This window comes from Mastigoproctus giganteus, chromosome 10, assembly GCF_048544385.1.
Source record: "Mastigoproctus giganteus isolate SK-2022 chromosome 10, ASM4854438v1, whole genome shotgun sequence".
Lineage (NCBI taxonomy): Eukaryota > Metazoa > Arthropoda > Arachnida > Uropygi > Thelyphonidae > Mastigoproctus > Mastigoproctus giganteus.
In genome coordinates this window covers 48,409,522-48,434,502 of record NC_143584.1, presented here as the reverse complement: position 1 = coordinate 48,434,502, position 24,981 = coordinate 48,409,522, and the positions used below count along the sequence as shown (strand labels likewise).

At 39.7% G+C, this 24,981-nt stretch overlaps 1 protein-coding gene across 3 annotated transcripts in view; it reads left to right on the top strand.

Moving 5' to 3' along the window:
• Positions 1-24,981, top strand: part of LOC150079024 (cytosolic carboxypeptidase 6) — a 591,251-nt gene that overhangs the window by 271,317 nt on the left and 294,953 nt on the right. For all 3 annotated transcript variants that reach the window (XR_016547524.1, XM_090382641.1, XM_090382642.1), the window contains one exon: positions 19,514-19,608. Coding sequence is in view for 2 of the 3 variants with exons in the window: in XM_090382641.1 (XP_090238767.1) it covers positions 19,514-19,608 (95 nt within the window). In the remaining variant the exon portion in view is untranslated. The remainder of the gene's footprint in view (positions 1-19,513; positions 19,609-24,981) is intronic.

The window sequence follows — 24,981 nt, the reverse complement described above, 5'->3', positions numbered from 1 at the left end:
ATTTTTCTCCTCCTGCAGAAAACACTGGAAGATGCGAATCTTATTTCGGATGACACAGTGGAGTGACCTCAGACAATACGGCTGAACGCAGGGTCATTCGCAGGCTTGTATCGAAAGGCGACTCTCCTGGCAGACAGAAAGAAAGAAAGGAGAAGAAGAAATGCTGCATTTCCTGGAGAGTTTTACGATCGAATGTTTAGCTGCAGCTTTGATTCATTACACGGTTCACTGCTTCAAAGATAATGGAAAGATCTTGTTGGGGGAGAACCAAGCACTGCCTGTCAAACGACGTAAAACTTTGAAGGTGCTTGGAGAGCCGTCTGGAGACCGCACTGGTTAGAAACATTCTGACCACTGTTGGATTTCCTTGTGCTCTTTGGCCTTTGGCCGTAAAAGACAAAGTTCCCTCATCCCTTGGTGTTCGGCTTCGCGGCAGCGTACTACTCATTTTAGAAGCCCGACCCGTCTTCTGGAAATTAGCAGCTTGCGCCTGCGTACTTGATTAGCCACTCGAATGAAGCCCTGAAAGTAACTTGAATCCGTTATTAATGTCTAGTACAGGATCAGAGTTTTTATTATGCCAAGTTTTAAAACACATTGATTAAGAGAATCTTCAGTAAGGCGGCGCGCATGCATTCAGGACTGTATTGTGAAAAAGCACCTTGAAGGGGATTCAGTGAGCAAAATAAGTACTGAATTTTAAATATCTTAAAAGTTTCTATTAGCCTGAAAAAGGCAATAATTATTTATGAGAGAAAAAAAATAACTTTGCAATTTGAAGAAAGATACACTTTTTTCGCTCTCTGAGTGGGGGATAAATAATGGTAATAAATTGCGAATTACCCAAGGCAGTTTGCTTATTTAAAACACTGCAAGCGGACTTCTTTCGCCTTAAATAAATAAAAAAATTACTTAAGATGGAGAACTGAAGAAATAAACCATAATTTTAAGAAAAGAAGAATAAAATACCAAATGAATTGTAAGAACTTCGTAGTGGATGGGGAAGAAATTTCTTGTCGCCATCGCTAACATAAAAATGTTACCTCACTTCGAGGGATGATTAATGACATCTAAAAACTCGTGCTTTTAGGGAAATTTAAATGGAGTTTTCACATCCTCGTGATACTGAAAGAACGCAACGAGACCGTAACGGGCAGAAGAGTTAGAAACAAGGACGGATAAGAGTAAACAAAGCGCACTAATAATTATCTCCGGATGATTGCAAAGGTCGGACTTGATTGGACAATAAAAAATCTGAAGAAATAAAACCAGCTTAAGATTATTTTCTCCAATTTATGAAACTTCCTGCCCTATTAGCTTTCTGCCGCCTAGCGGAATGTAGTTAAAATTTCTTAACATTTCGTCATTTATGAAAAAAAAAAAAAAATTATCTTCAATAGAGAGATTTGGTCTTTAAAACTTTGATTATATAAAATAGCGTGTGTATTTATTATTTGGTTTTAATATTTTATTTTTTTTATTTTCTCCAATTTATTTTCTACCACTAAATACATTTTTCACTTTGCGTGTTTTTCTTTTAGCCTTAAATTGTTGTTTTTTTTAGCCTAAAGCGTTATAATTATACATAAGGCTAATTGAAGTTCTTCCAATCTCGCCGGAACGTGTTGTTTGGCTCGCGCTTCATTGTTTATTACTGCTGCGTTCTACAGCAACAATTATCACAGTGCTGCCTTAACAATGGGCACAGCAGAGCCACTCAGCGTCACGGACTGTAGTTAGCGCTAACACGTTCAACACCGCGTTTTCACGTCTCTTTTAATTTGCTTGGCTGCGAGCTTAATTTTACACAGACCTTAATTACTGCTAACTTTAGGATCTCTTGAAGCCTTCAAGGTACAAATTGCTTTATTCTTCAGCATAACGACAGAAAACGATTAAGTAGCGAAAGTAGTGAAGGGAATCAAATACTTGTTAGGGGATGAATAAAAAAAAGCAATCATTAGCCACTCTAGCCTAATTTGTTCCCATTTTCCGACGATATTATAAAAGTCTGCACGAGCAAGTGAAAGGTGAAGCTTGCGAGGACGTGTATCAGATCTGAGCTAAAAATAGAAGGATTTTGTCTCGGTCATTATAGGAATCTTCAGATTCTTTCCGAAGGAAGGATGAAACTTTAAGAGAGATTTATACGCAGTTGTTAATGACACCATTTTATGCACTTTAATCTTTGCTGTTTCGCTTCCTTCAGAGCTCGGCAAATGATGAAGAGGAGGGTTACAAGTTCGATAAGAGCGTGGCTCATTTTGCTCGTGCCACCAGCGCTGTTCGACTAAGGTCACACGATCATTTTTAAATTTTTCTTTCGGTTTCTCGCCCACTCTCGTTCCTTCATTGTTTTTCATCTTTCTCTCTGCGTTGCAGGCGGTTCAGAGAGCGAATATTCCTCCAAAATTCGGTCGCGCAAGCCTTCATGGTTTAGGGGAAAGCAAGGAACCCCCATTACTGATGAACAGATTAATAATTTATCGAAACACCTGCGAAATGCGAGTTGATCCTCCGTTACACCGACGTCGAAGCCATGTTTTTTTCATCAACCCCCTTTCGCCTTTGCCCTCCGAGACGGCCCTGCGTGGAATACAAAGCTGCCGGGGGACTTGTGCGAGGGAAGGCCAATAACGGATCTCCCTTCACAATTTGTCATTCAGCTTAGCCTGCTCGCGCAAAAGAAAATTACTTCGGACAGCCGAACCGGGCACCGGTGGTTCACAATTCCAGACCACATGAACTCTCCTAGGCTTGGGGAGAGTGCGTGCGATGCGATGCGATCCGGGGATCCTGTGGAGCGTGACCTGAACGTCAATGGTGGAGAGGTAGTTGTCCCGCTACGGAAGTGTACCGTGGGTTTGGCTAATCCCCAGTTCAGTCCTTTGATTGACGTTCAGCGTTGGATGGGCTGCATTGGTTGTCATGGTAACGGCGTAGAGCATCCTACACCCTCTCTCACGCTTAGAAACGTTAATCAGAATATAGAATGAAGTATCGAATCCAAATTTTGAGAAATTTTACTTTAATTATTTTTCTCTATTAATGATAATCAGAAAGTGAAATGTCCTGGACTGTGGTGGAAGTGGGGGGGGGGGAGCATAAATCACTGCTATCTCGAATCCCTCTGCGTATTCATTGTCACTGCAGCTGTGTGAGACTTAATTGTCTTTGGTGGAAACAGATTTGGACTGCTGACCTCAAAGTTTTGAAAATATTTCAGGTAGTGTCGGCTGTTTTTGGTATTAAGGCAAATCAGCATCTTAGGTCATGTTGCACCTCTTATATCTGTACGTCTGTGTGTGTGTTCAAAAGATGATTTTTCACGTGCTACTCATGTGAAGATGTGGGCTCGAATTCCGTCATAGACTGGAGGAATTTCTAAACGTCTACTCAATGGTGGCTGTAGTTATCATGATGCAAAAAAATTTATTGCGTATCTTCCAGAAGAAGAGGAACTCATGTTATTACCATCGTCAGAAAGCGCCTATCCAATTCTTCCATGAGAACAAATATACAAAAACCTTACCTGTCTGTATAGCAATGCTAGAAGTGTTATAAATAAAAAAAAGGAGAACTTGAGCTGCTGGTCATGTCAACTAGTTGATATTGTAGGAATAACTGAACCACGTTACCAACGGATATTAATGATCGAATTTCACTACAGTGAGAACAGTGTCTTCAGAAAAGACGTGGAGGGATGGAGAGTTGCGTTGCTTATCAAAAGCTCTTGAAAGCAACAATACAATTCCTAGAGCCTGAGAAAATCCAGTCAGATGTTGAGTCCATATGGTGTGGGATGACTAATGGTATCGTGGACATGTACTATACACACAGTGGGAATAGCTTCTTGAATGAAGTAGATGGCTGTTATTTATTCAACGACCTACAGAAAGCACAAGGGGGGAGGTCAAATATCCTTGTCCTAATCCTTCGCAAGGATTCAGCCAGTATCAAACATACGACAGTTCGGGAACCAATAAAGGAGTGATCATAAAATGAGTAGAATCAAAGGAAATTTTGATGTTCAAAGGATGAGATCAGAGATTTAATTATCGGATGTGTTTATCAGATTACAAACACATCCATTCCAGTTAAGAAGCATGCATCCATTTAAGCCAGTAGTAACAAAATTCTCATTTATATTTTGACAAACTGGCATTCAGAGATTAAAAACAACTCAAGATATTTCGTCCCTTTATTGGAAGAAGTGTGCGTTATGAAATAAACAGACTAAGAGAACACCGTGCTTTCATTAGAATTGGATATGTTGAAACGTTTGTGTCAAGTCTTGAGCTCTGTACTTCTTTCTGTTACATATCTAGGCAGAGCATGTTTCGCAGAGGAATTGTATTTGAGGAGAAGTGTTTGAGGCAGTCAAAGTTATTGAGCTTAAAGCGCCATTGGGTGTTACAGTTAGTGTTTCCTTCCTTCTCCTTGAAGGCCTACCAGAACTCTAGAGATGTCGGGGACGGGTGGAGATATGAATGTCTTGCTTCATCAGTTGAAAGAAGGTGGTGAGGTGCCTATCAACAATAAGTCGTTTCCAGGGGCGCGATTTTCAACTTGGCAAGCATCGCTGACTTGAAGATGGTTGGTGGTTTCTGGTACCAACTCCAGAATATTTTGGAGGTTACGCCAATAAAAACGCACCACTGAAACCGTGTGTATCTTAGCTATGGTGTCCTTTTGCTGTTTATCTCTTGCATTCGTGTATATTTTTTGTTATTTTTCTTACTGTTTAGAGAATTTGATACCACAACTTGCGTGTTTTCCTTTGATGGCTCTCTTTTTTTTCTTTTCATTGACGAAGATAACGAAACAGCGACAACTGAAAAATGTGGAGAAAGTTCAGTTGATGGGCTGGTTGTGATTCTTGTGGGAAACCATCTTCTCTATCACTGTGATCCCTAATGTCTGAAAAACTGAATGAGCCAAGTGATACACTCAGCTTTACTGATGTTCAGACTCTTCGAACACATTATGGTTGAAAGAACAGATTCTGCTCAACGAAACCTGATTGCTATATTCGTCACAGTCGCGCACAGCTTTGCGAGTACAAAGCCTCGCGTGTTTTCCTTCGCTATTTCCACAACAGTCACAGACCTCATGTTTCAAAGAGCATATCTGCACTCAGATAAGTTAAATACATCTTATTAAGAATTCGACGCGTGTAGATATACAGTTAATCAAAAGGAGCAGATCTTACGATGCAATAAATGAAATTCACTTTTAATTGAAATAAATGCATTCTTCATAACAACCCCAAACCGGTTGCCAAAATGCCAATTTATTAATCAGACATCTTCCACAAGAGGAAGTCGTGGAACAACGTTGATCAAATATAACGCAAAAATACTTATTTTTAATAATCAGCCCCTTGAAATTTCAGCAAATTTTTTTCTCCAATTTTTCTTTCTATGTTCTCGCCTCCCCTGCAAGCTCAGCTCTCCTATCTTCCAACATCACCCTGCGAGTTCCAAAATATAAGAATACCGGAAAAAGTCACATCGAAAGAAAGATAGAGAGAAAAACAGAACGAAGATAAAAAAAAAAACGAATAGAACGTCAGGAAACGTGAGAGGAGAGAAATCAGGAAATGTAGGAGGAGCGATTGCTTCGTTTTTTCCCCCTGCAGACCATCTCAATATTCGTCTGCATAATCACATCGCGAATAAAAGGGGAAGATGGCAGCGGAAGTCGGGATGTTATTGTATTTAAGATTATTCCAGCGAGCCTTCTCCTGTGAAATAAATGGAATGGGTAAAAATGGTCATTTGATGCTAGTGCTGGTATGTTCCTCTCTCAACCTCCTGATCCCAGCCAACCCTGACGAGAGAGAGAGAGAGAGAGAGAGAGAGAGAGAGAGAGAGAGAGAGAGAGAGAGAGAGAGAGAGAGAGAGAGAGAGAAGAAAAAAAAAACTCTATCAGTAGTATAATTCTGCATCCCTGGCTGGGAGCTGGTGATTTATCGAGCAGCTTTTCATCAGACAGGCAACGACTTGCGGAGGGATCAATAAAATGCATTTAGTATGCTACGTTTTGCCTAGTGAATACGAATGAAGGAGTTTTGCAAAAATAACGTGCTTCCTGGCTATCCCTACATGCCTTCGGACCAGTTTCTGAAATTTGCAGCCAATAGAAGCCTCCGAGTAACGAACACATAATGCCACAGCGCGGATCTTAATCAATGACAATGATAGAGACTATCCATAAAGTTGTAAGACTTGAGGAACCAAATCGGTAGTAACCGTGTGATGAATGCTGTTTTATTAACAATAGCGCCATCTAGTGTGATGGCGCAAAAAAATGCGGGCAACGGCTAAGATGGGAAAAAATGACAGCGATAAGAAATGCAGTTATTGCAGTGGGATGATCATTACGCCAAATCGTTTCTTCTTTCACACAGCAAATATAAGACTCGGGAAGTGAAAAATGTTTTTCTTGTCACGGTTCTGTTTTCTCGAGTCAGCCATTTTTTCTGTTTATTCAGCGTCATTGTGTGGAAAGTCGATCAGAGAGAGAGAGGAGAGGAGAGGAGAGACTTGCAGAATGTAACAGAAAGGGCAGGAAATATTTGTACATCCAGTTTCATCGTGTTATTATTAATATACGAGCTATTTACTGATACTTGGCAGGCACGCTCACATTCACGGCTCGAGGACTGAATTTCTACTCTCCGAGGGATGGAGATCATCGTTGTGGTGTTATTACGAACAGCCGAATCTTTCATTTTTCTGCTAAACATTGCCATAAAACGAACTGTAATGCTGAGCTGTAGAAATCTTTGTTGGGTAGATGGCTAGCGATCGAAATACCACCCTAAGAGTTAGACTGGTTGGTTTAACTGAGCTTCAATATTCAAATAGGTAAGAGTGAATGCAAGAAATGATCAAATTCTGGACAAAATTGTTTTATTTAATGCTGGAAAGATCCCCTCCCGCAGCGATGAAATATGTTGTTGCTCTTAGCATTGAGTCAAAAGGTGCCTGTTATATCCTTGGGAAATATCTCTACGTGCCTGGATTAATTTGCCCTTTTATTTATTTATTATTATTTTATTTATTTATTTATTTTATTATTTTTTTTTAATTTTATTTATTTTATTATTTAGTTACATAAATGTTTTATTTTAATAATTTTGGTTCCAAATCCAGCACCACGGGTGATCCTTTTTTTTTTTTTTTTTTTTTTTTTTTTTTTCCTCTGGAATGGGCCCCCAGAGGATCCTGGCCTACCTTCTGACAACATTAGGTGGGTCAGAGTCTCTCTTGAGACAGTACGTGCTTTACATGGACTGGCCCACCTTCCCGTGGTGTGGACGAGTACCCAGAATCATCTGTCCAGGTGACTGATGCTTCTGGGTAGCCAAGCGGCCAGAACAGAACAACAAAACACACACATAATACACACAAACCGACGTCACACACATATCTGGCCCATTTGTAGTGCTACTGTTCTTCACAGAGATACGAGGCGGAGTTGAACAAACGTTCTAGGAGCCGCCCTTTACATATACACATGTCCACACATGTCCATGCCCTTAAAACTATTTTTCTCTTGTTGAGACATAGCTATGTTGTTGTCGTCTCCTTAGCTCCCAGACAGATTTAGTAAGAGATAAATTGGGGAACTTAACAGGCCCAAGAAGCATTTCGACATTCCAAGTGGATAGGAGCGAACGCTGCCTTGCAATAAAGGGCTGTGAACTGACGAATTGTCCATTCCTCACGTTCGTGTTTGTCTGGATGCTTCAGAAAGTGTAGAACAGCTGTTGATTTCATCTTCTGTCCACTGGTTCAATCATCAACCAACCGTTGTACGATCTGATCCAACAATAACAGAAATTTGATTTTGATTGATGGACGTCCAGCCTTACGGAACCTGACTGTGCGACCCCTTCTCAAACTCATTTAATTTGGATACGCTGCTCATACCAGTTGTCAAGGTAACTTAAAAGTCTGTTCTCAAAAATTGACTAAGAAACTAACTATTATGAGTGTTCCATTTTTCACTTTTTCCCAAAAAAAACCTGACCAACATAGCGAGTAACGCGAATCACCAATAACGGCAAGTTCAGTGGAATAGGCACCAATATGAATCAGTTTGAACGGACGTTATGCCCCTCCTTCAGTAATTTAACGTTCTCTTGGCAGCAGCACTCTCATCCCTCGCCATCTCATCTGATGGACCGCCATCCTATTTTGTATGCCCACGATTGAACAACGACTAAATAAAAGAATACAATTATTTGTCACCTCTGCTGCATGCCATGGAGATATGAGTGACCCGCGATGGTCACTCAAACCAAATCTGCGGTTGAATTTTGGCTACGGAAGTCGACTGATTGTAAACTGAAACTCCCACCAGTTTGGGAAACTTGCTATGGAGAGCCTCGCCAGTAGAGATGACAGTAAACGATCCTCCACCTCACTTGGCAATCAGCGGACGCGGATTCATTTATCCGACCATTTAATTTTCTTCCATTTTAGATGACATCAACAGTCCAAGATTTTTATGTTGATCTTGCCAAGTTTGCGCACGACCTACAGGAATCGGTTCTTAAACACCGCCAGACACAGACACATGTCTAGTACACGAACTGATGCCCAAGTTGCCAGAAGCTTAGTTTGTTCTCAAATGTACAGATGCTGGAATTTTCGGATGTATCGTTGAGAAAGATTTTATTCACTAAACTGTACTCTTTTAGACGTAGTCAAGATTCCTAAAAAGCGTAATCTTGAGTTATATTGTAGAGTATTTTGTCTTCTATTATGGAAAAAAAAAAAAAAAAGGATTTGAAAAGAGATGGGAAGTCTAGTTTTCAGAACATTGTAAACAAAGAGAGTTTTAGCCTTGTTAAGCAGTTGGTAGATATTAAGGAGTCCCACGTGCTTGTATCTAGTGCTCACTGACGCATTCCAGAGAAGGCCTAAATTATCGAATTCCTGCCGATTACAGAAATACGGAGATTTGATTATTTTTGTTGAAATCGCAATCATCTATTCACCAAATTCGTCTTTTCGCTTATGGAGTCTCTTCTAAGGAAGGCGGATTGCTAAGTTGGCACTTTGGTATTGGAGAAATAGAGATGCCACTATTTCTTAGTGGCCATCATATAGAAGTAGCTGTTATCATGGTGGTCAGTGGCCCTCTCCAAATTCGACAAAAGGCATAGACTTCCGCCTACCACTTAGCAATCCTTCCTGTATTGATCGGCAGCTACCACAGCAGAAATAAGGTGCCAGTAACTTGCCTTGGTCACCCCACGAAGCTTTTTTTCTTTTTTTTATATTCATCAAACACCTAAAATTATAATCGTCTGTTTTTCAAAATAAAATAGACGCACTTTCCATGTTTGGTTCAAGGGATCCTTGCGCTATGTTGGCCTTCTCCTGGCGCAATTAAATACCCATGGATGAGTTGTCATATTGTTCAGAAGCGCGTGCCATACTGCAAAGCGTATTTGCTTATAGAAAGACATATAAAATGTAACAAAATAGTGGAAGAGACTAATGGACTCGTAAAATTTATTGGTTAATTTTCCTTATGAACAGTTTAGTGGCGGGGATCTACCAGATGTCGCTTCTGTCGACCATAATTCTTCAGTAATCAAGATTTGGGAAAATAGTGATGTCCGTGAAAACCATTAACGAAATGCTGTTCCTTTGAGGAGATGTTTCTATAATCCTTCCAAACATCGAGAGTAAGCGAAAATCCACGGAGAAGTTCCATCTTCCCCACACAAGTCTATCGTGCAGAATGAAAGAGACAAAAACCTTCGATTCCTTTTTTTTTTTTATTATTATTTTTTTTCCCTCCTCGGTCTCTTATCTTCGTTCGCGTTTTGCTTTCGCTCTAGGACCTTGCAAAGACACGCGGTGCCGGAACTCATCTTTTTTTTGCTTCTGTTGTTGTTTTCTATATACCTTCCCTTTCGTATTTCCAAGTCTGGGATTAAAGTCTTAGTGTTAAGAAAAGTAATCTTTAAAGTAGAAACACCAAGAAGTAGACAAGCGTCTGAGAAAACGCGAGCTTCGCCGTTCTTATGCCGCAATAAGCCGACAGAGATTTACGCAGTTTTTATGACTCCTATTGATTGCGATGTTCCGTAGCTTTTCGCTACTCCCACCCAACCGGGCGTGTATGTTTAGAGAGATGAAGAAAACACTCAACTTTTAAGTAAGAACGGTTGTTTTATCAAGCCTCTTGTTCTAATGTTATCGTACGCGCGCACACACTCACGCCGTTTTATAATACGTGGCACATTCGCCTTCCACACCCACGGATTATGCAGGGTAACATTTTGTCTTTGCCCCACTTATCCCTCTCTCTCTTTGGCCAATCAGAAAAATTACGAGCGTGTTTGCAAATCGATTTGAAAAATGCCACTCTCAAAAAATAATATAGAACGAGAAAGGAGAATTCATAAGAGAGAAAACTTTAATTCTCTTTGCAGTCTCACTTATGTGTTTGACTGCCGACGTCCCCCTTTTTCCCGATCTATCTTCCCACCTTTTCTCTTCTTTCTGTTTTTAATTTTTATTTGTGGAGGAGTTGAAATCCATAAGATTGGTTTCGACTCCTCCACAGAGTTCCAACTGAATTCTGTGGAGGAGCTGAAGAATCTAGGATTTGGTAGTTGTATGCCTATACAAGAACCACTTTCTTCTGTAAAAATTCGAAAGATTCGACTGGAGCTGTGCTTTCATTGCTAAGACTGGACTGCGGAACAGTGGAATAAGATCCATGGTCTGACAAGTCTCGATTTATAATTGTTTTGCACCGGTGGTAGGTTGAAAGTGTGGCGTTAATCTCATAAAGCCATGCATCCAGACTGTTTCGTGTGCACCACCCAAGCGACTGGAGATGGTATCATGGTCCCTCATACCGTTAGAAGGTTGTGTTGCTTCCAGTGAATATCATTCTGTGTTTTCGGACCAGCTTCACCCTACAGTGCTTAATTTTTATCCGGATTGCGATGGATCCTTTCTCGACGACAAGGCAACTGTCCACCGTGCAAAAATTTGAATGGTTCAAGAAACTTTCCCACGGTTTCCAGTATTTATCGTGGCTGCCGAGTTCTCCGGATCCGAACCTAGTTGGGCATGTTTGGGATATGTTGGAAAGGACAGTACAGTTTCGAAATTCTCTACCGACCTCAATACAACAGCTGATAAATGTCCTGATGGAAGAAATGCGCCATAAAACACCAACCAATCTAATGGAATAGTAATCAAATCTGAAGGTAGATTCTCTAACGCCTCTAGTGGAATCTAAATCATGCCAAGGGTGTACGGGCTATGTGGAGGAGAAAAATAATACCTTGCATAATTTACAGACTAGTGGGAATGAGTTAAACATGGTCCAGGATGGAAAATGTGGAGGGATACACAAGCTAATAGTTTAGTGGCAGCCAAGCAAAGGTAAAAATGACTCCTGCGATGATTCTTTTGGGACATGCAGCAGCCAGAAAAGCAATCTGAGGGATTACAAATCCGCTGGGGTCCTCATGGGACAAACAAATATATCGGCTGTGTTAGGGTTAAGAGCAAAAACAGGCAGACGCTGGTACACAATGGCTAGAATTTTTGTCACTTATGCAAAGACCACCGAAGGACCTCCTCACTGTTTTTGTTCACATGGCACGCAAATGCCTTATCCGTAAAAATATTTATAATATACGTTTTAAGCAATATTCAACAAAGCTAAACTATAAAAAAATTGCCTTTGTTTTCAAAATCATAATAGAACATGGCGGCTGTCTGCTGTTATGTAATAATATTATTATTGTTTTATATAGTTTTCTTTTTGTAATATTTATAAAACAAATTATCGGGACAGAACAGTAAATCCCCGTCTTCATGGGACCTTGAGTTTTTGTAATTATTGGTAGTGATATCAGATGAACTGATGAGACTAGTGGAGAGAATTCGAGGTATTCTGCTGTAACAAGACCCAAAGAAATTAGACAGATGTACTGAAAGTGGAAATTTAGGCTGTGAGAAGATCAACAAGGCTAATCAGGGGCGAAGAAAAACTTGAATCGTGCAAGTGCAGAACTGAAGAGGCCTACTGTTAGACCTTCTCACACATGCTTAGTCAAAAATCTGTGCATTTGCAAGGAGCTCTTAAGTGTTTGTTTACTTTCAGCCGGAGAGTAATTGATCGTTGAAACAAACAAACATTATCTGGTGTTGTGAAAGCGGACAGATAATGGGACTAGTTTTTTTTTTGCAGGTGATGTTATAAGCTTGTTCCTTGCATCATTTACTACATACTAAAATGGTTAGGGATTCGGGGGATATATGTTAAGATACAGTCAAATATGAAATTCGCCATACAGCACACGTGTGAGCAAGAAACGATTTGGTATCATCTCAATGATTTATGGGACTTTTCAAGTAGGGAGACAAAAGTTATTATTTCTTTATATCAGAAAATACTAAAACTATGTTTAGAATATTTTATACTCGTCTGGGTGTCACACCTAAGAAAAAATATGAAGAGTATTCATAGAAGGGCAAGGGAATTGTTCAGCGGTACTGCTAATCGATAACCATATGTTGCCCCGCTTATAAGATGAGGATTGCGGAGCTTAGTAATACCTCAGTCAGGTATAAGTGTTTAAGGCCCTGAAGGGGATGAGTAAAGTGAATGAAGAAGGCATATTCTCGCTGGAAGCAGAGATACGATTGGGGTGTTGGAAACATAAAATCTTAAAGGCTGGAACTCTACCTTCGGTCAGCGTGTTGTAGATCACTGGAATAGGTTATCACTCCCACCGAGGTGGTTAAGTCAGCAAATGTGGTCATTTCAAAACAGAACTGGATGAGCAGTTTTAGTCAATAGGAAGAGGTGGGTGATGAGATCCTGTATGTCCAATTGAGGAAAAGTCCGCTTCTTTGCATTATTTCTTCAAATATTTATGATAAGTGGATGAATAATTTAATATTCAAACAGGCTTAGCAATAGTTTTTCTCTTCTTTCTATTGAACATCTTAAATGCCTTTTTTTTTCTATTCTTTATGAACTGTGACTCCATTGAAATATATAACTTATATAAGGCCATTGTAATATATTATTTTGATTAATTGATGTTTTCTGTTGTCTCTCCTCTATCCATCGATCTAGACTTTGTTTTTCATGTATAGCTCTTTTTACATAAATATTTCCTCTTTATTCCGTAGTTCATCCGTCTTTATTATTGTTTCTTTCTTCTCCTTTGGGTTTTTCTATTCCGGCCGGGACTGGTACCAGGTGCGTGGGGGAGTAGTTGTTATGTCTGGTTACTATTATTGGTCGTGGAACTCCCTGATTCTCATATAGCTGTTCACGATCGCGGCTTCCTGTAGTTTCTTGTAGATGTTCTCTGGGAGGCCTTTTGTTGCTAGGTTCTTATGTAGGCTCTTTGGCACTATGCGGTGGTTGACCTGGTGATCGGAACAGTCGTTCCCTGTGCCACATCCCGGTTATTATTCGTTATCCTTTAGAGAGCGTAACACACCAAAGTGAGAATTGTGGATTATAATACAATTGCCTTTACATAATGTTTATGAGAATAACTAAGATACGTCATCCAAAAAGAGTGATGTGGTGAGTCTGCTACATTCAACCTAGATACAAGAATTTGTTTCTAAATTCGTTTAATTGAAGAAAACTCCATAAAGCACATCTGTAGTAAATAGAGAGCAATTCTTTTAGTTTACATTCATCGTCCTGACATTTTTAACTAGGTTTTGGTGGAGATATTACTGTTGTAACCGAGTTGCTTGTTGTGGGAGAGCAGTTCTATACGCCGCCTTTCGAGAACATAATTTGTCACAGTCAATTTGGAATCGATTTAGGATCTCATTTATGTTTGATGGAAGCATCCTAATTTAGGCATTTCAGAGTTGGTCGTGTCTTCCGTCCGCCGGGATGCTTCTGACTTCATGCGTGTGAGATTATGCCACATAAAACTAGCGTATCATATCTGGATATCAGTAACTTTGCCAGGATACGTATATTTGTCCTGATGACAGTAAACTTTCACAGTGTCCACTCTATTTTTTGGATACAGAATTCCTCTTGACAGTGTGTGAAGCTTACACTTAAACAATCACTATCCTATGCTTAAGAATATTTCCGGTGTTGACCAAATGGTGAAATGAATTTTTCTAAACCTCTTAGCAACGTGGGACAATCAATGAAGAGTCAAATCCGAACTAACTTTCCCTCTTTCATCACCTCCAATTACATACTTTGGAATAACCTTTATTGAATCCTAAAAATGTCCGCAGATATTCGGATTCAGTTTTGCCAGTCCCACTCTGGAACTTCTGTATTCAGTGACTTCATCTTAACGCTCATTCTAGTTTCATATTTGATTTTTCTCCTAATTTAATACATCTTTACTTGATTTTCACCTCCACGTATGCTGTCAATCTTTCCCTCTCTCACTGCGCTCTTCCTCCTCTTTGTGGATCCCCTTTCCTCTTCCCCTGCCCTCTCCTCGCAGCTAAACCGTTCGTTCTGCTCTCTATACTCATAGTTTCCCCATTAATGCCCTCTCCTGATGTATGGGTTGGCAGCTGAGCTGGAGAAACTGATGCTACATTAACAACATAGGCCAAACTTTCTCCCTTTCGCTTGGCGAACTTCAAATGAAATTGCTTGCCCACCCCTTTTGTCTTCTACAGGGAACAACTTAATCACACAAGATGACACCTTTCCAATATAGCTGATGTCTTCGTTATCAGGAAATGAGAATTTGAGAGCAGGCAATTTGTATCAGACGCTCCATATGCATCCATTCAAATGTAATAGATAGCAGACAGCTGCTAGCCATTTTCCTTCATCTTAATAATGTCCTGCCCGTATTAGAGAAAAAGGGTTGAACAGAAGGAAAGCCTAGTGACAGGAAATCCCTACTCCTGCCTGCATCCGGCTCCTCATTTTGCAATTTTTTTTTTTATTTCGAGAAAAAATAATACTCTGACAAATAAAAACAGCGATGAGAGAGCGAATGAATAATTTAATAAAAAAAAAACCGTAAAAGAGAGAGGGTGGGAGATTATTCCTCCCTTAATTGCGGCGAATTCCATTTTCCAGGCACGTTCCGTAGAGGTATTGTTAAAAGTTTTGACAGAAACCGTGCTCTGGATGATTGCCAAAAGAAAATTTTCAAAGTTTTATTTCACCCAAATAAGTTTCTGTTTTAAAGAATAAAAAGAAGCTGGCGACTTCCAAATCAGAATTGATTTTGTTTAAGCCTTTGCATGCCATAAAAGCGAGCAGAACCACCCCCCCCCTTGACATTCCCATTTTTAGTATCCTCCAAAATTTGATTTTCTTCGAATCATTCAATATTTTAAATTATCAAAACATACACGTCCAAATCAACGTAACCATGGATACCCCTGAATGCTGTTGGTTATAAATGATGTGGATGCGTGAGAATTGATGTTACTTTTTTTTTGGAATAAATGAAAGAGCTTATAATTTTCCCACGTTGCGTCTATTATGTCTATTTAAGACCATAACCCAGAGCCTTAAATCATCTCCCCCCCCCCGTGTAACCCTAATAATTATCACGTGGGCCATCTCTTTTTCACTCCTGCTATGGAATATTAAGTGGGTGAGTTTTGCAGTCGCCAGAGTTCTTCATTAAATCACCGTTTAGCTCTCGACTAATTCCTTTTTCTCGAGAGCACGCGCAAAGCGAAGCTAAGAAGAAATTAAGAAAAATTGTCGGATACTAAGTACAAGAATAATAAAGAGGGTTAAATAGGATTTGAAGTTGCCGGTTTGTATTAGAAACATTCGGGAAAAAAATCGCGACATGGGCTGAATAACACACGAAAAAGGAAGCGGGACTTGACAACATGATTTAAACTGGTCCTGTTTTTATTTAATTAGGACTGTTCTGCAAACAAAGAAAACTCTAATGGTTCCAACCATCCAGACATCTTGAATAGCGATGCTTGGAGAATTTTCTTTCATTCTTGTGCACCGAGATAAATCTTGCTGTTTCCAGTGATATTAAATCGCAGAGGGCGAAGAAACAAAGCTTCATCCGTTGTCTGGGTACATTTTTGTTGCTGTTTTGGAAGGGGAGAAATTGGCCCTTTCTGGAAATATCCTGAAAATTGACGACTACGCCCGAATTTTAAATTCCCGAGAGCATCTTTGGCAATGATTATGAAATTTCTTCTTCGCCAAGAATCTTAAAAATCCCTTAAGACCAAAAAAGATATTATTACACGCTATTGCATAATTTCTCCCGATAATCTACTGAAAATATATTTCAGTAAATTATCAGGAACTTTTCATTCAACTTTTAGTGGACCTTGATAATAATTCATTGAGAATTTCGTCATCTCACAAGTCAGTGGACTTTGGAATTTGTAGAATTTCGCCTTCAGGGACTTCCCTGAACTGGAAAGTAGCTGTCTAAGATTAAACGGACGTTAATTGAAGGATTGCACCTCATTAAGATAGTATGTTAAGACCGAACTTCGGAGAATCTAATTTGGTTTTCACGGGGTGTTAAGCCTGTTTTATCAAATTATCGGAGAATTGTTATTTGCTGTTTTCAACTACAGAGCTTGTATAATGGAGCAAGTTTCCTTCGACCTCGAATATCCTGGACTTTCCAGAACATTCTAGAAATTTCAGAACGTTCCACAAATTCAGGATGTTTTGTTTAATTGAAAACATTTAGGATTAAAAGTGGGAGTAAAGTGGTAAAAAGATCTAAAAACAAATTCGTATAAAGAAGTGTTTTAGCCACGAGTTTAGTATAGATTATCGAGATGATGAGCTTCTTAAGAATAGGATACGAGTAAACACGAAAATATGTAATTAAAGGGACATCTTTAATGGGATATATTCCGGCTATAATTTTTGTAATTTGAGAAGCAAAAGCAATTCATTTTTAAAGAATGGAAAATGATGCCTGATTTTTAATCACAACCCATAAATCTTTAAGAATATTCCTCGTTGATTATTTTACTAAGGTGCTGCTGGATTAATATGGCTTTTAAATTTAAGGGTGTTTTTTCGGCGTAAAATTGAGATATAATATGCGTAAATCCTAGCAAGGGATTAATGAGCATCTGCAATCTGCTTTGTCTTGTGATTGAGAAAAACATCCAGAGCTTCACAGGAGAAAGGAGAGTTCGTTCTTAAAAGAACGAACTCTCCTTTCTTTAATAGTAAAATGGTGACCACAGTATCAGTTAGGTGTTGTTCTTTATGTTTTTTACATCTTAGAAACGTAAATAAATTGTTTTTAAGAAGGTTGACATGATTGGGAAATGTCGATACGCGTAAGCAGAAATTGCTATGAAACAGTGAAGTATTTAAGATGAAAGTATCGCAGGCCTGTGTAACCATCTTAAAATAAGAGCTTAAAGCTTCGTTCCTAGCTAGGATATTTATAAACAAATGATAGATGGACTATCTCTTTCATGTTTGATTATCGGATTTCATATCAGCATTCGCGAGACTTCCCATGTTTGGTCCTCGTGGATAGTACAGTTGGAATAATCACCATCCTACCAACGCCGGGTGGAAAAGACCAGAGTTCGAATCCCATCAATGACGTGAGAAATTTTAATGGGCTTTTTCCACAGCGTGACTGAGTAAGTCGGTCTCAGGCGAGGTTAGTACAGCTTTTTCTCCCGGAAACACGGGCTTTTCTTCCAGCATAAAGCAAATCGACCAAGAACACACGCAGACATTATATACAGCGCAAAATGGCCTAAGTTACTGATGCGCTTAAAACCCAACAACCGACCCACCCTCATGTGTTTGACCTTCGAGTTATGTTTATTTATCCCTCGATCTCTGCTATTATATATCAATGGCACTACATTGGCTAGCCTGGAAACTGTCCTTTGTCAACGATCTTAAAATATTTTCAGCTACCTTAGACACTGATGGAGGCCTGTTGCTTCATAACGGATTCTAGAAATCCGAAATAAGACTTAACGAAAGAAACGTAGCTATTTGAAGGCAGTGACTGCAGCCTCCACTTGACAATGGCTCCTTCACTTGAAAAATATTTAACAATAGAAAAGTCCATAGTTTATTACCAAATCAAGACTATTACAGACTCCCTAACGATGCTGGTATACTGTTAACAACAGTCATTCAACGGTCAAAGCAATCTATTGTCCCTTGTCTGTCGAGAGCTCAACCCACAGTTACTCAGTCTAAACACCAATGCTCACTTTCTCAGTGCTGTCTCACAAAAGACTGCTCATATGAAATCCACACGAGCCTTTCGCAGGTTAAGTTTTTGGCCCAAAAATCATTCCCGTGGTACCTTACTCTTCCTATTCGAGAGCTTGAAAAGCATCACTGAAAATGAAACGTAGCATTTCAGCTCTGCTGTGGAAGAAGAGTTCCAGAGTAGCTTACAAAAATGACAGGGACGCTATGCCTTCCTGAATGAATTCTATTCTATAAAAACCATACATGCCTTCTTTAGAATTCAGGAGGATATTGCTGTATTCTGAAGAAGGCATGCTTGGTTTTATATGTATGATTTTTTAAAAGAATTCAATTCCTAGACTTTTTTTTTTAATCAAACCTCTTATGTGCCTCCTCATCAAGAACATAATCCCGCGCGTTTCTGTCATGCCTGCCTTCTGGTGTACGTTATACATCGCGAATTCAAACTCTGAGGATTCTATCTTAGACTTGCACCACATCACTTCTGAATCTTGATATCAGCATTTGCGATCTCATCAGTAATTTAAAGTCATCCCGTCTGTTAACTATACTTTTAACATTGTTGCTGTGCAGGAAAGTTAAAATCCACCTTTTTTAAAATCCAACGTAACTCTGCCTGAAGCTGAGATTTTTCCCAAGATCTCAACACTAGTTCTGCCACTCACCCTATTAAACAAATAAACCACATAAGGTCAGAGGAGTTCACAAGGGACTTTTATACTTCCACTCTACCCCTGGCCTTACTTCTTAATTCTTCTGCTAGATCGGTATACTGGAATTGTGCAATGGTTGGTAGTTTGATTGGTCTATCAGTAGTGTTCATCAATCGCCGCGGACGTAGTATTTCGAATACTGAATTCACTTAAGAAACGGTGGACTCTTCCGCTAATAATCTATATTCACGATAATCTATACTGGCTGTTGAGCGTGATTTAGTTTTAGGATACTGGCTTGTAAATTCTGCGTGCGAGTGCTACTTATTGGTGATGTCTTATGTTCTATAAGTACTGTTTAAATATATTCTTTAATTGTAGCGCAATAAAAGTTGCTTCTGGTGGTGGAACCCATCACGAATCGGATGTTGCATTTAATGAAGAAAATCAGGAAGGATTTAACAGGAAGTCGGTGGACTTCCTGTTAAATCCCACTTCACATAATTCCAGATGATTTTATAACGTTTTGCAATTTTAAGCATTTCATCTTAATCCCTTAAGACATTTTATACTTAAGCGATAATCTGTTTGTTTATCCATCAAATTTTAATGTTGTGATTTTCTTTTGCTTACAGAGAGTAATCTTCACCATTGTTAACCTCAGCAAACCGTTGAATCTCTACCACAATGGGTTTACTCCGATTGTGCGGTCAACCAGTCGTCCTAAATGGTAGGTGGCTTCGTTTTGTTTCTGGCGTTATCTTTGTTTGCCCTGCAGAGGTCGCTACTTGTAAGACTTTGTGAGCAGGCTTTATAATAATCTTCTTGTCCGTGTGCTCCTTACATCTGCAACCTTGGAAGTGGCAGAACTATCGGAGAACTGTCATAGGCTCGGTTAATTGTCTCTGCTCACAATTGGGAGGCAGTTTCTGTCTGCACGCTCTCGCGTGACAGAGATTGTCACAGACTAAGAGTTTCAGCAAAAGTCGACTTTTTGAAGAACTTCCGAAGAGCTTGTGGAAAAATGAGGATGATTTTTACCTCGTCCATTAAACTATTTTCACTGTAGCCAACACATTCGTAGGAGAGGTTTTCTTGTGGGGATTCCGATTTTCTGCGAACTAGGAAACCCAAGTGAAGATATCCACTGCTTTAAGCTCCGGACTGTATGGTTGAGTTCCGGATCATCGCTGCCCTTTCCTCTATCGGAAAATGTAATAAAAAAAATTGTCTAAAAATCCTTTCACAGTGTTTCGGATTCAGCATCCCTAATTCCATTGCTTAACGCCGCATCCCAAATACAACCGTACCTCTATCCCATCGATCCTTTGCTTACAGTTCCCCCCCTTCGTCCTCCGGCCTTTAGTGTTCGTAGCCAGCTGTTGCAGCCGCTCTGTTTTTGCGCGTGTGCGCGCACGCGCTCCGTGTAATTACCATACGCTATTCCAATCCACTGAATTCGCGGAGTATAGGTCGTTCTCTGGTTGCCTAGCAACAACCTGCAGCTGGTGCTAGTAAGGAATATTTAAAAACATTAAGCAACGGGTTTAATCTGTTGTTTCTATTCAACTCCCCCCCACCCACCCATCCCTTCTACCTTTCTCTCGTAAGAGATTAAATGTCCGGAAGGCGTTATGAGATCTAAACTGTAAGTCGGATGATTGATGCTCGCAACTACACTTTGTGTGTTTCTTGGAAGTTGCCTTCCCGCTGAGGCACTAAGCAAAACAATTTTTTAGCGATTGTCTCACTCGATGACAAACGGATGGAAACAATACATCACACTTGAGCAGGTTTTTTTATTTGCCGCTCTGAACGCACGACTCATTGTGATCGGGACTTCTTTTTCTCCCTCCCACTTTTTTTTCCGAGAATGTGTTGCCGAAGGTCTGTCATTTATTGCGTTTGTAAGAACTTAAGAACTTGTTGTTCCGAACAAAGAACGCTCGACGAAACTGTAATAGTAAATTCTTGCTTATTTAGGTTTCCTCGTCTTTTGTGTTATCATTTTTCCAGTGCAGTGGAAAGAAAACTGAATTGGACTGCTCCAGGAAGAAGAAGAGAATTGAATTAAATGCAATTTTTTTTCAGTTTACCTTTTGGCTGAAATAAACATTTTTTTTTTTTTTTTTTTTTTTTTCACTATTCTGGAGAAAAACGGTAATAACTGATGACGATTGCATTACTCCAGGAACTGTCGAAGAAGCGAAAATGTTCACTGTGGTCTTTGGGATGAGGATGTGTGTGTGGTTTAAGTTGGTGATGTTTAAAGAGGGGAAAAATACCTGAAAATGCGATGGTGTTATTGAATTATTTTCATGCTTGTTGCGCTTTAGGGAAAGTAAAAGATGGACAGGATGAAATTATGGGATTTTAAAAATGCGATAAATTGGTGGTGCATCGGAACGAGGAGAAATTATTTGAATTTATAAAAGATCCAACGCTTGTGTTCGGTTATTTTTGCATCAGTTGCACCAAGATAGGATTTAGATAAACAAAAACCCCTGGAGAAATTGTCCTGCATTTCTATTAGATCCCTCTTCTTCAGTTTCTGTATCTGCATTATTTTGGCAAAGACTAATCGAATAACTTCCAGTGTTCTACAATTGAAAAAGAAAGATTCCTCCATCTCTGTCGCTCTACTGGTCAATCGAAAACACAAAATACGCGGAGAATATATTAGTATTGTAAAAATAAAATGGACTCCATGGCGAACTGACTGATATTTGACAGTCGCTTTAGTCCGTGGCAGGGTGGTTATCTTAATCAGATTGTTCTATTATTGACTGAGACGATTGTTAAAAGTAATTAAGATCTCCCGTTGACTGTTAATGTGTACATATACCATTCGAGCATCACCGTAGACATATGATTTCCTTTGTCCCAGTGTGGCTGAATGCAGCCTCTTCCTGTGGATTTCCTTTTTCTGATCGATAATTGCCCTCCGATGTTCTTAACCATGATAAAAGATCTTACGTAGTAATCCTACGTTCAATCTCCATCGTCTTCTCTTTCATTTTTCTCAGCTGAAAGGGAGGTGGGGGGTGATAGAGGTATCTGTCTTCTCCGGCCAGTTCAGAGATCAATGAAGCGTTGCTTTCGCCATCAGCCGCGAGTAGCCAGCAATTACCGAAGATGGATCTGCAGCTCCTAAAATGTATTTGTGCGAAGTTAGTTTCTGGAAACTGTGATTTAAGCAAATTGGTAGCCTGAGAAATCCTCTGATTATTTGTCATCCCCTTTAATATGCTCTCCCCTTTACGTTTCTGCACTGAGCTAAGCTTGCAAACCGGAGGAAATTACCGATGGATAGCTTTATGCTTTGACAGAGAGGCTGCTTCGATGTTGCAACAACCGTTAGTTCATGGTGAGTAGCTAATTAAGATGTCCTTTTATAAAATGACGTGCGTTTGATACCTCCTTGGGATTTTCTCGCCCACAGACGTCCTGCATCAAATTAGAACATAAATTTCTGCTCCATCCTTGAACCCTTAGGTGCAAGCAGTTTGATAGAAACCAAGCCTCTTGAGCAGATTTCTCAACTTATCTGCATCAGTTCATCTGGACGGTTTCTGTCTTATTTAGAAATAATGAATGTCAGATTATTTATATTTAAAAAAAAAACGAACGACTTGTTTCTAGTTTAAAAAAATAACTTCTGCAACTCTTTTTGTATTTTTTAACATTCTGCTAAGCTGTAACAAACCGTTTTTGTCGTACACATCCCGAACTAACCACCTCCTCTTATTTCCTTTTTTTCCCAGTCTTCTGTTTGCTCTTCAAGCTCCGTTAATTTTTCCTGGAAGCTTAATGTTTTCGATTCTCTACCTCACACCACCATTACTAGCTTTTTTGTATTTTTTTTACCCTAATTAGCTTGTTTCTGGGGCTTTGATAAGAGCTAATTTAAACAGCTTTGCTATCTCGTGTTCGTTTGCTTAATTGTCTCATCACTTATCAAGTCTTGGTTTTCCAACGTGCCGGGTACTTATTTCGTAAAGGTGTCTCCCTCCCTTGCCCTTAGGGGGACGGCTAATTTATCCGTCCATTCTTTTCATTGGGCATCAGCACAAATAGCTAAAATCCTCTTGTTCTAAGTTTAAATTATTCCGGAGTTGAAATGCTCTTTCGCGATTGGGAAAGAATAAATATTTGCTGAGTTCGTCATGAAATGCTTCTCCATTATGCAGCCACATTGACGATTAATTGTTTCTTCTGTTCCAAATAAGGTACAGCTCCATTCATATAGAGCTCTCTCTAAGAGATTGATAACATAAAGTTTCAAAATGAGCTAAGAAATGGATCTATTTTTCTTAGTTGAATTCAAGACGCATGCTGTCCTCCTCTCCTTTCGTTTAATGGATTCCCCCTCTACAATTTAAGCTTTAGTTCCCTTAACGGTTCTTGAGCACAGTCTGCCCCCCTCCTCCCCCGCCAACACGCAGATGACAGTTTAAATATGGAATTAGCAAGTAGTCTACTCACTTCAAATGCAGAGTGGCTTCTTCTAATATAGAAATTTTTTCGCCACTTGCAGACTCGCTGGCTCCGCTTGTCTGGAATATAATTGTTTCTAAGAGGCACTGTATGTCTTCATGCATAATGAATTAGCACTTCTCTGCCGCAGAGAATTTTTCTTCCCATATATCAACTACCATAATCGCCAGTGAGTTTTGGGGCACGAAGACACTTTCTCATATCGATCCGTCCTCCACAAAAGTTGAGTTTTCGATTGGATAAACATTGGATGCGATTGTTTTGAAGTGCTGAATACAAGTAGCATTTGTTTCCAAGAATTTAAAGGGCCATGGTTTCTTAAGCAGGAAGATACTGCGGAGTGTTTGATGAAAACGAGTAGGAATCGAAAAATCTTTAAATGGTCCACAAATTTAGTTATTCTCTGCTCAGAGAAAAACCCAATTAGTTCATATCAATTCCAGAGAATTGCAGATCGTTCTTCACCACATCTTTAGCGTTGTTAGTTTCGGGTGTACCCCGACAGTGAGAAAACCAGTTAAACCTAATGGAATATCGATATATGCCAGGGACTGAGAGCCTCCTTTTGCTTTGCGGAGAAGTTTTCGTGATGCAGGCACAGAAGCCATTAACAGTGATCATAATTCAACCCCCCTCATTTTCACCGCAGAAAAGTATCCGGATTATAATGCCGCCTTCTTATCGATTAAGCACTTTTTCTCTCCTCCTCCTCCTCACAAATCAAGTTCGACTGGTGGTCCTGATCCAACTGGTGTGTGATTACGGGAACAGCAAACACAAGAACTTAACTGCGACGTTGCGGATACTTCGGGAGTGGTTTTCCCCATGCGAAATTGTGGGCTGCTGCTGCTATCCTCTCCCACGAGACATGCAAATCATTATGAAGTGCAACACAATATCAAAGAGCTGATAATGAACGAAGTAGTTTAGTGTCATCTTCCTTTGATGATGCCTCCTCCTCCCCGTTGAAAGGCAGCGTGCAGATTTCAATATAGTAATTTCCCTTCTTCCATTTCTTTTGCTCAATTTTTCATCCCTTCTCTTTGTTTCATTTTATTTCTTTTTCTATTCGAATTTCTTTTACTTTTCTTTAATATTTGAGAACTTATTTACCTCCTTTCTCTCTCAATGGTTGATGCTTCCCTTTCATCCCACTTTTCCGCATATTCATCAAAACATAAGCTGGAATTCTCTGTCTTATCTTAACCATATTTTTTATGAATAAGACTAATCATGGTTGTGATAAAAACTAATATCTGTTTCGCCGTATCTGTCTATTCGTCTCTCCAGCTACTTACAATCGAGGCAGGGGCACGCGGAGGCGTCACTAATGCGTCACTTATATAAAACACAAAAATATAATATATATGCGCATTTTTTTCTCCTCGGTCAACTTTCGGTTTCATGGGCGACTAATTCTTATTTTGCGTGGCGACGTTATCACGTGCCCTTGTCCCTTCCTCTTTCGGAACTTGTGGTATGAACAGAATGTCAGATGCGGAATCCCGTCATCAGCAGGAGCACACAGGCTCGACGTATCGTCTCCTTTTAGTCCACCCCGCACATTGCTTCCGTGCAACTAGCGGAAACCAATTCGATGAACTTT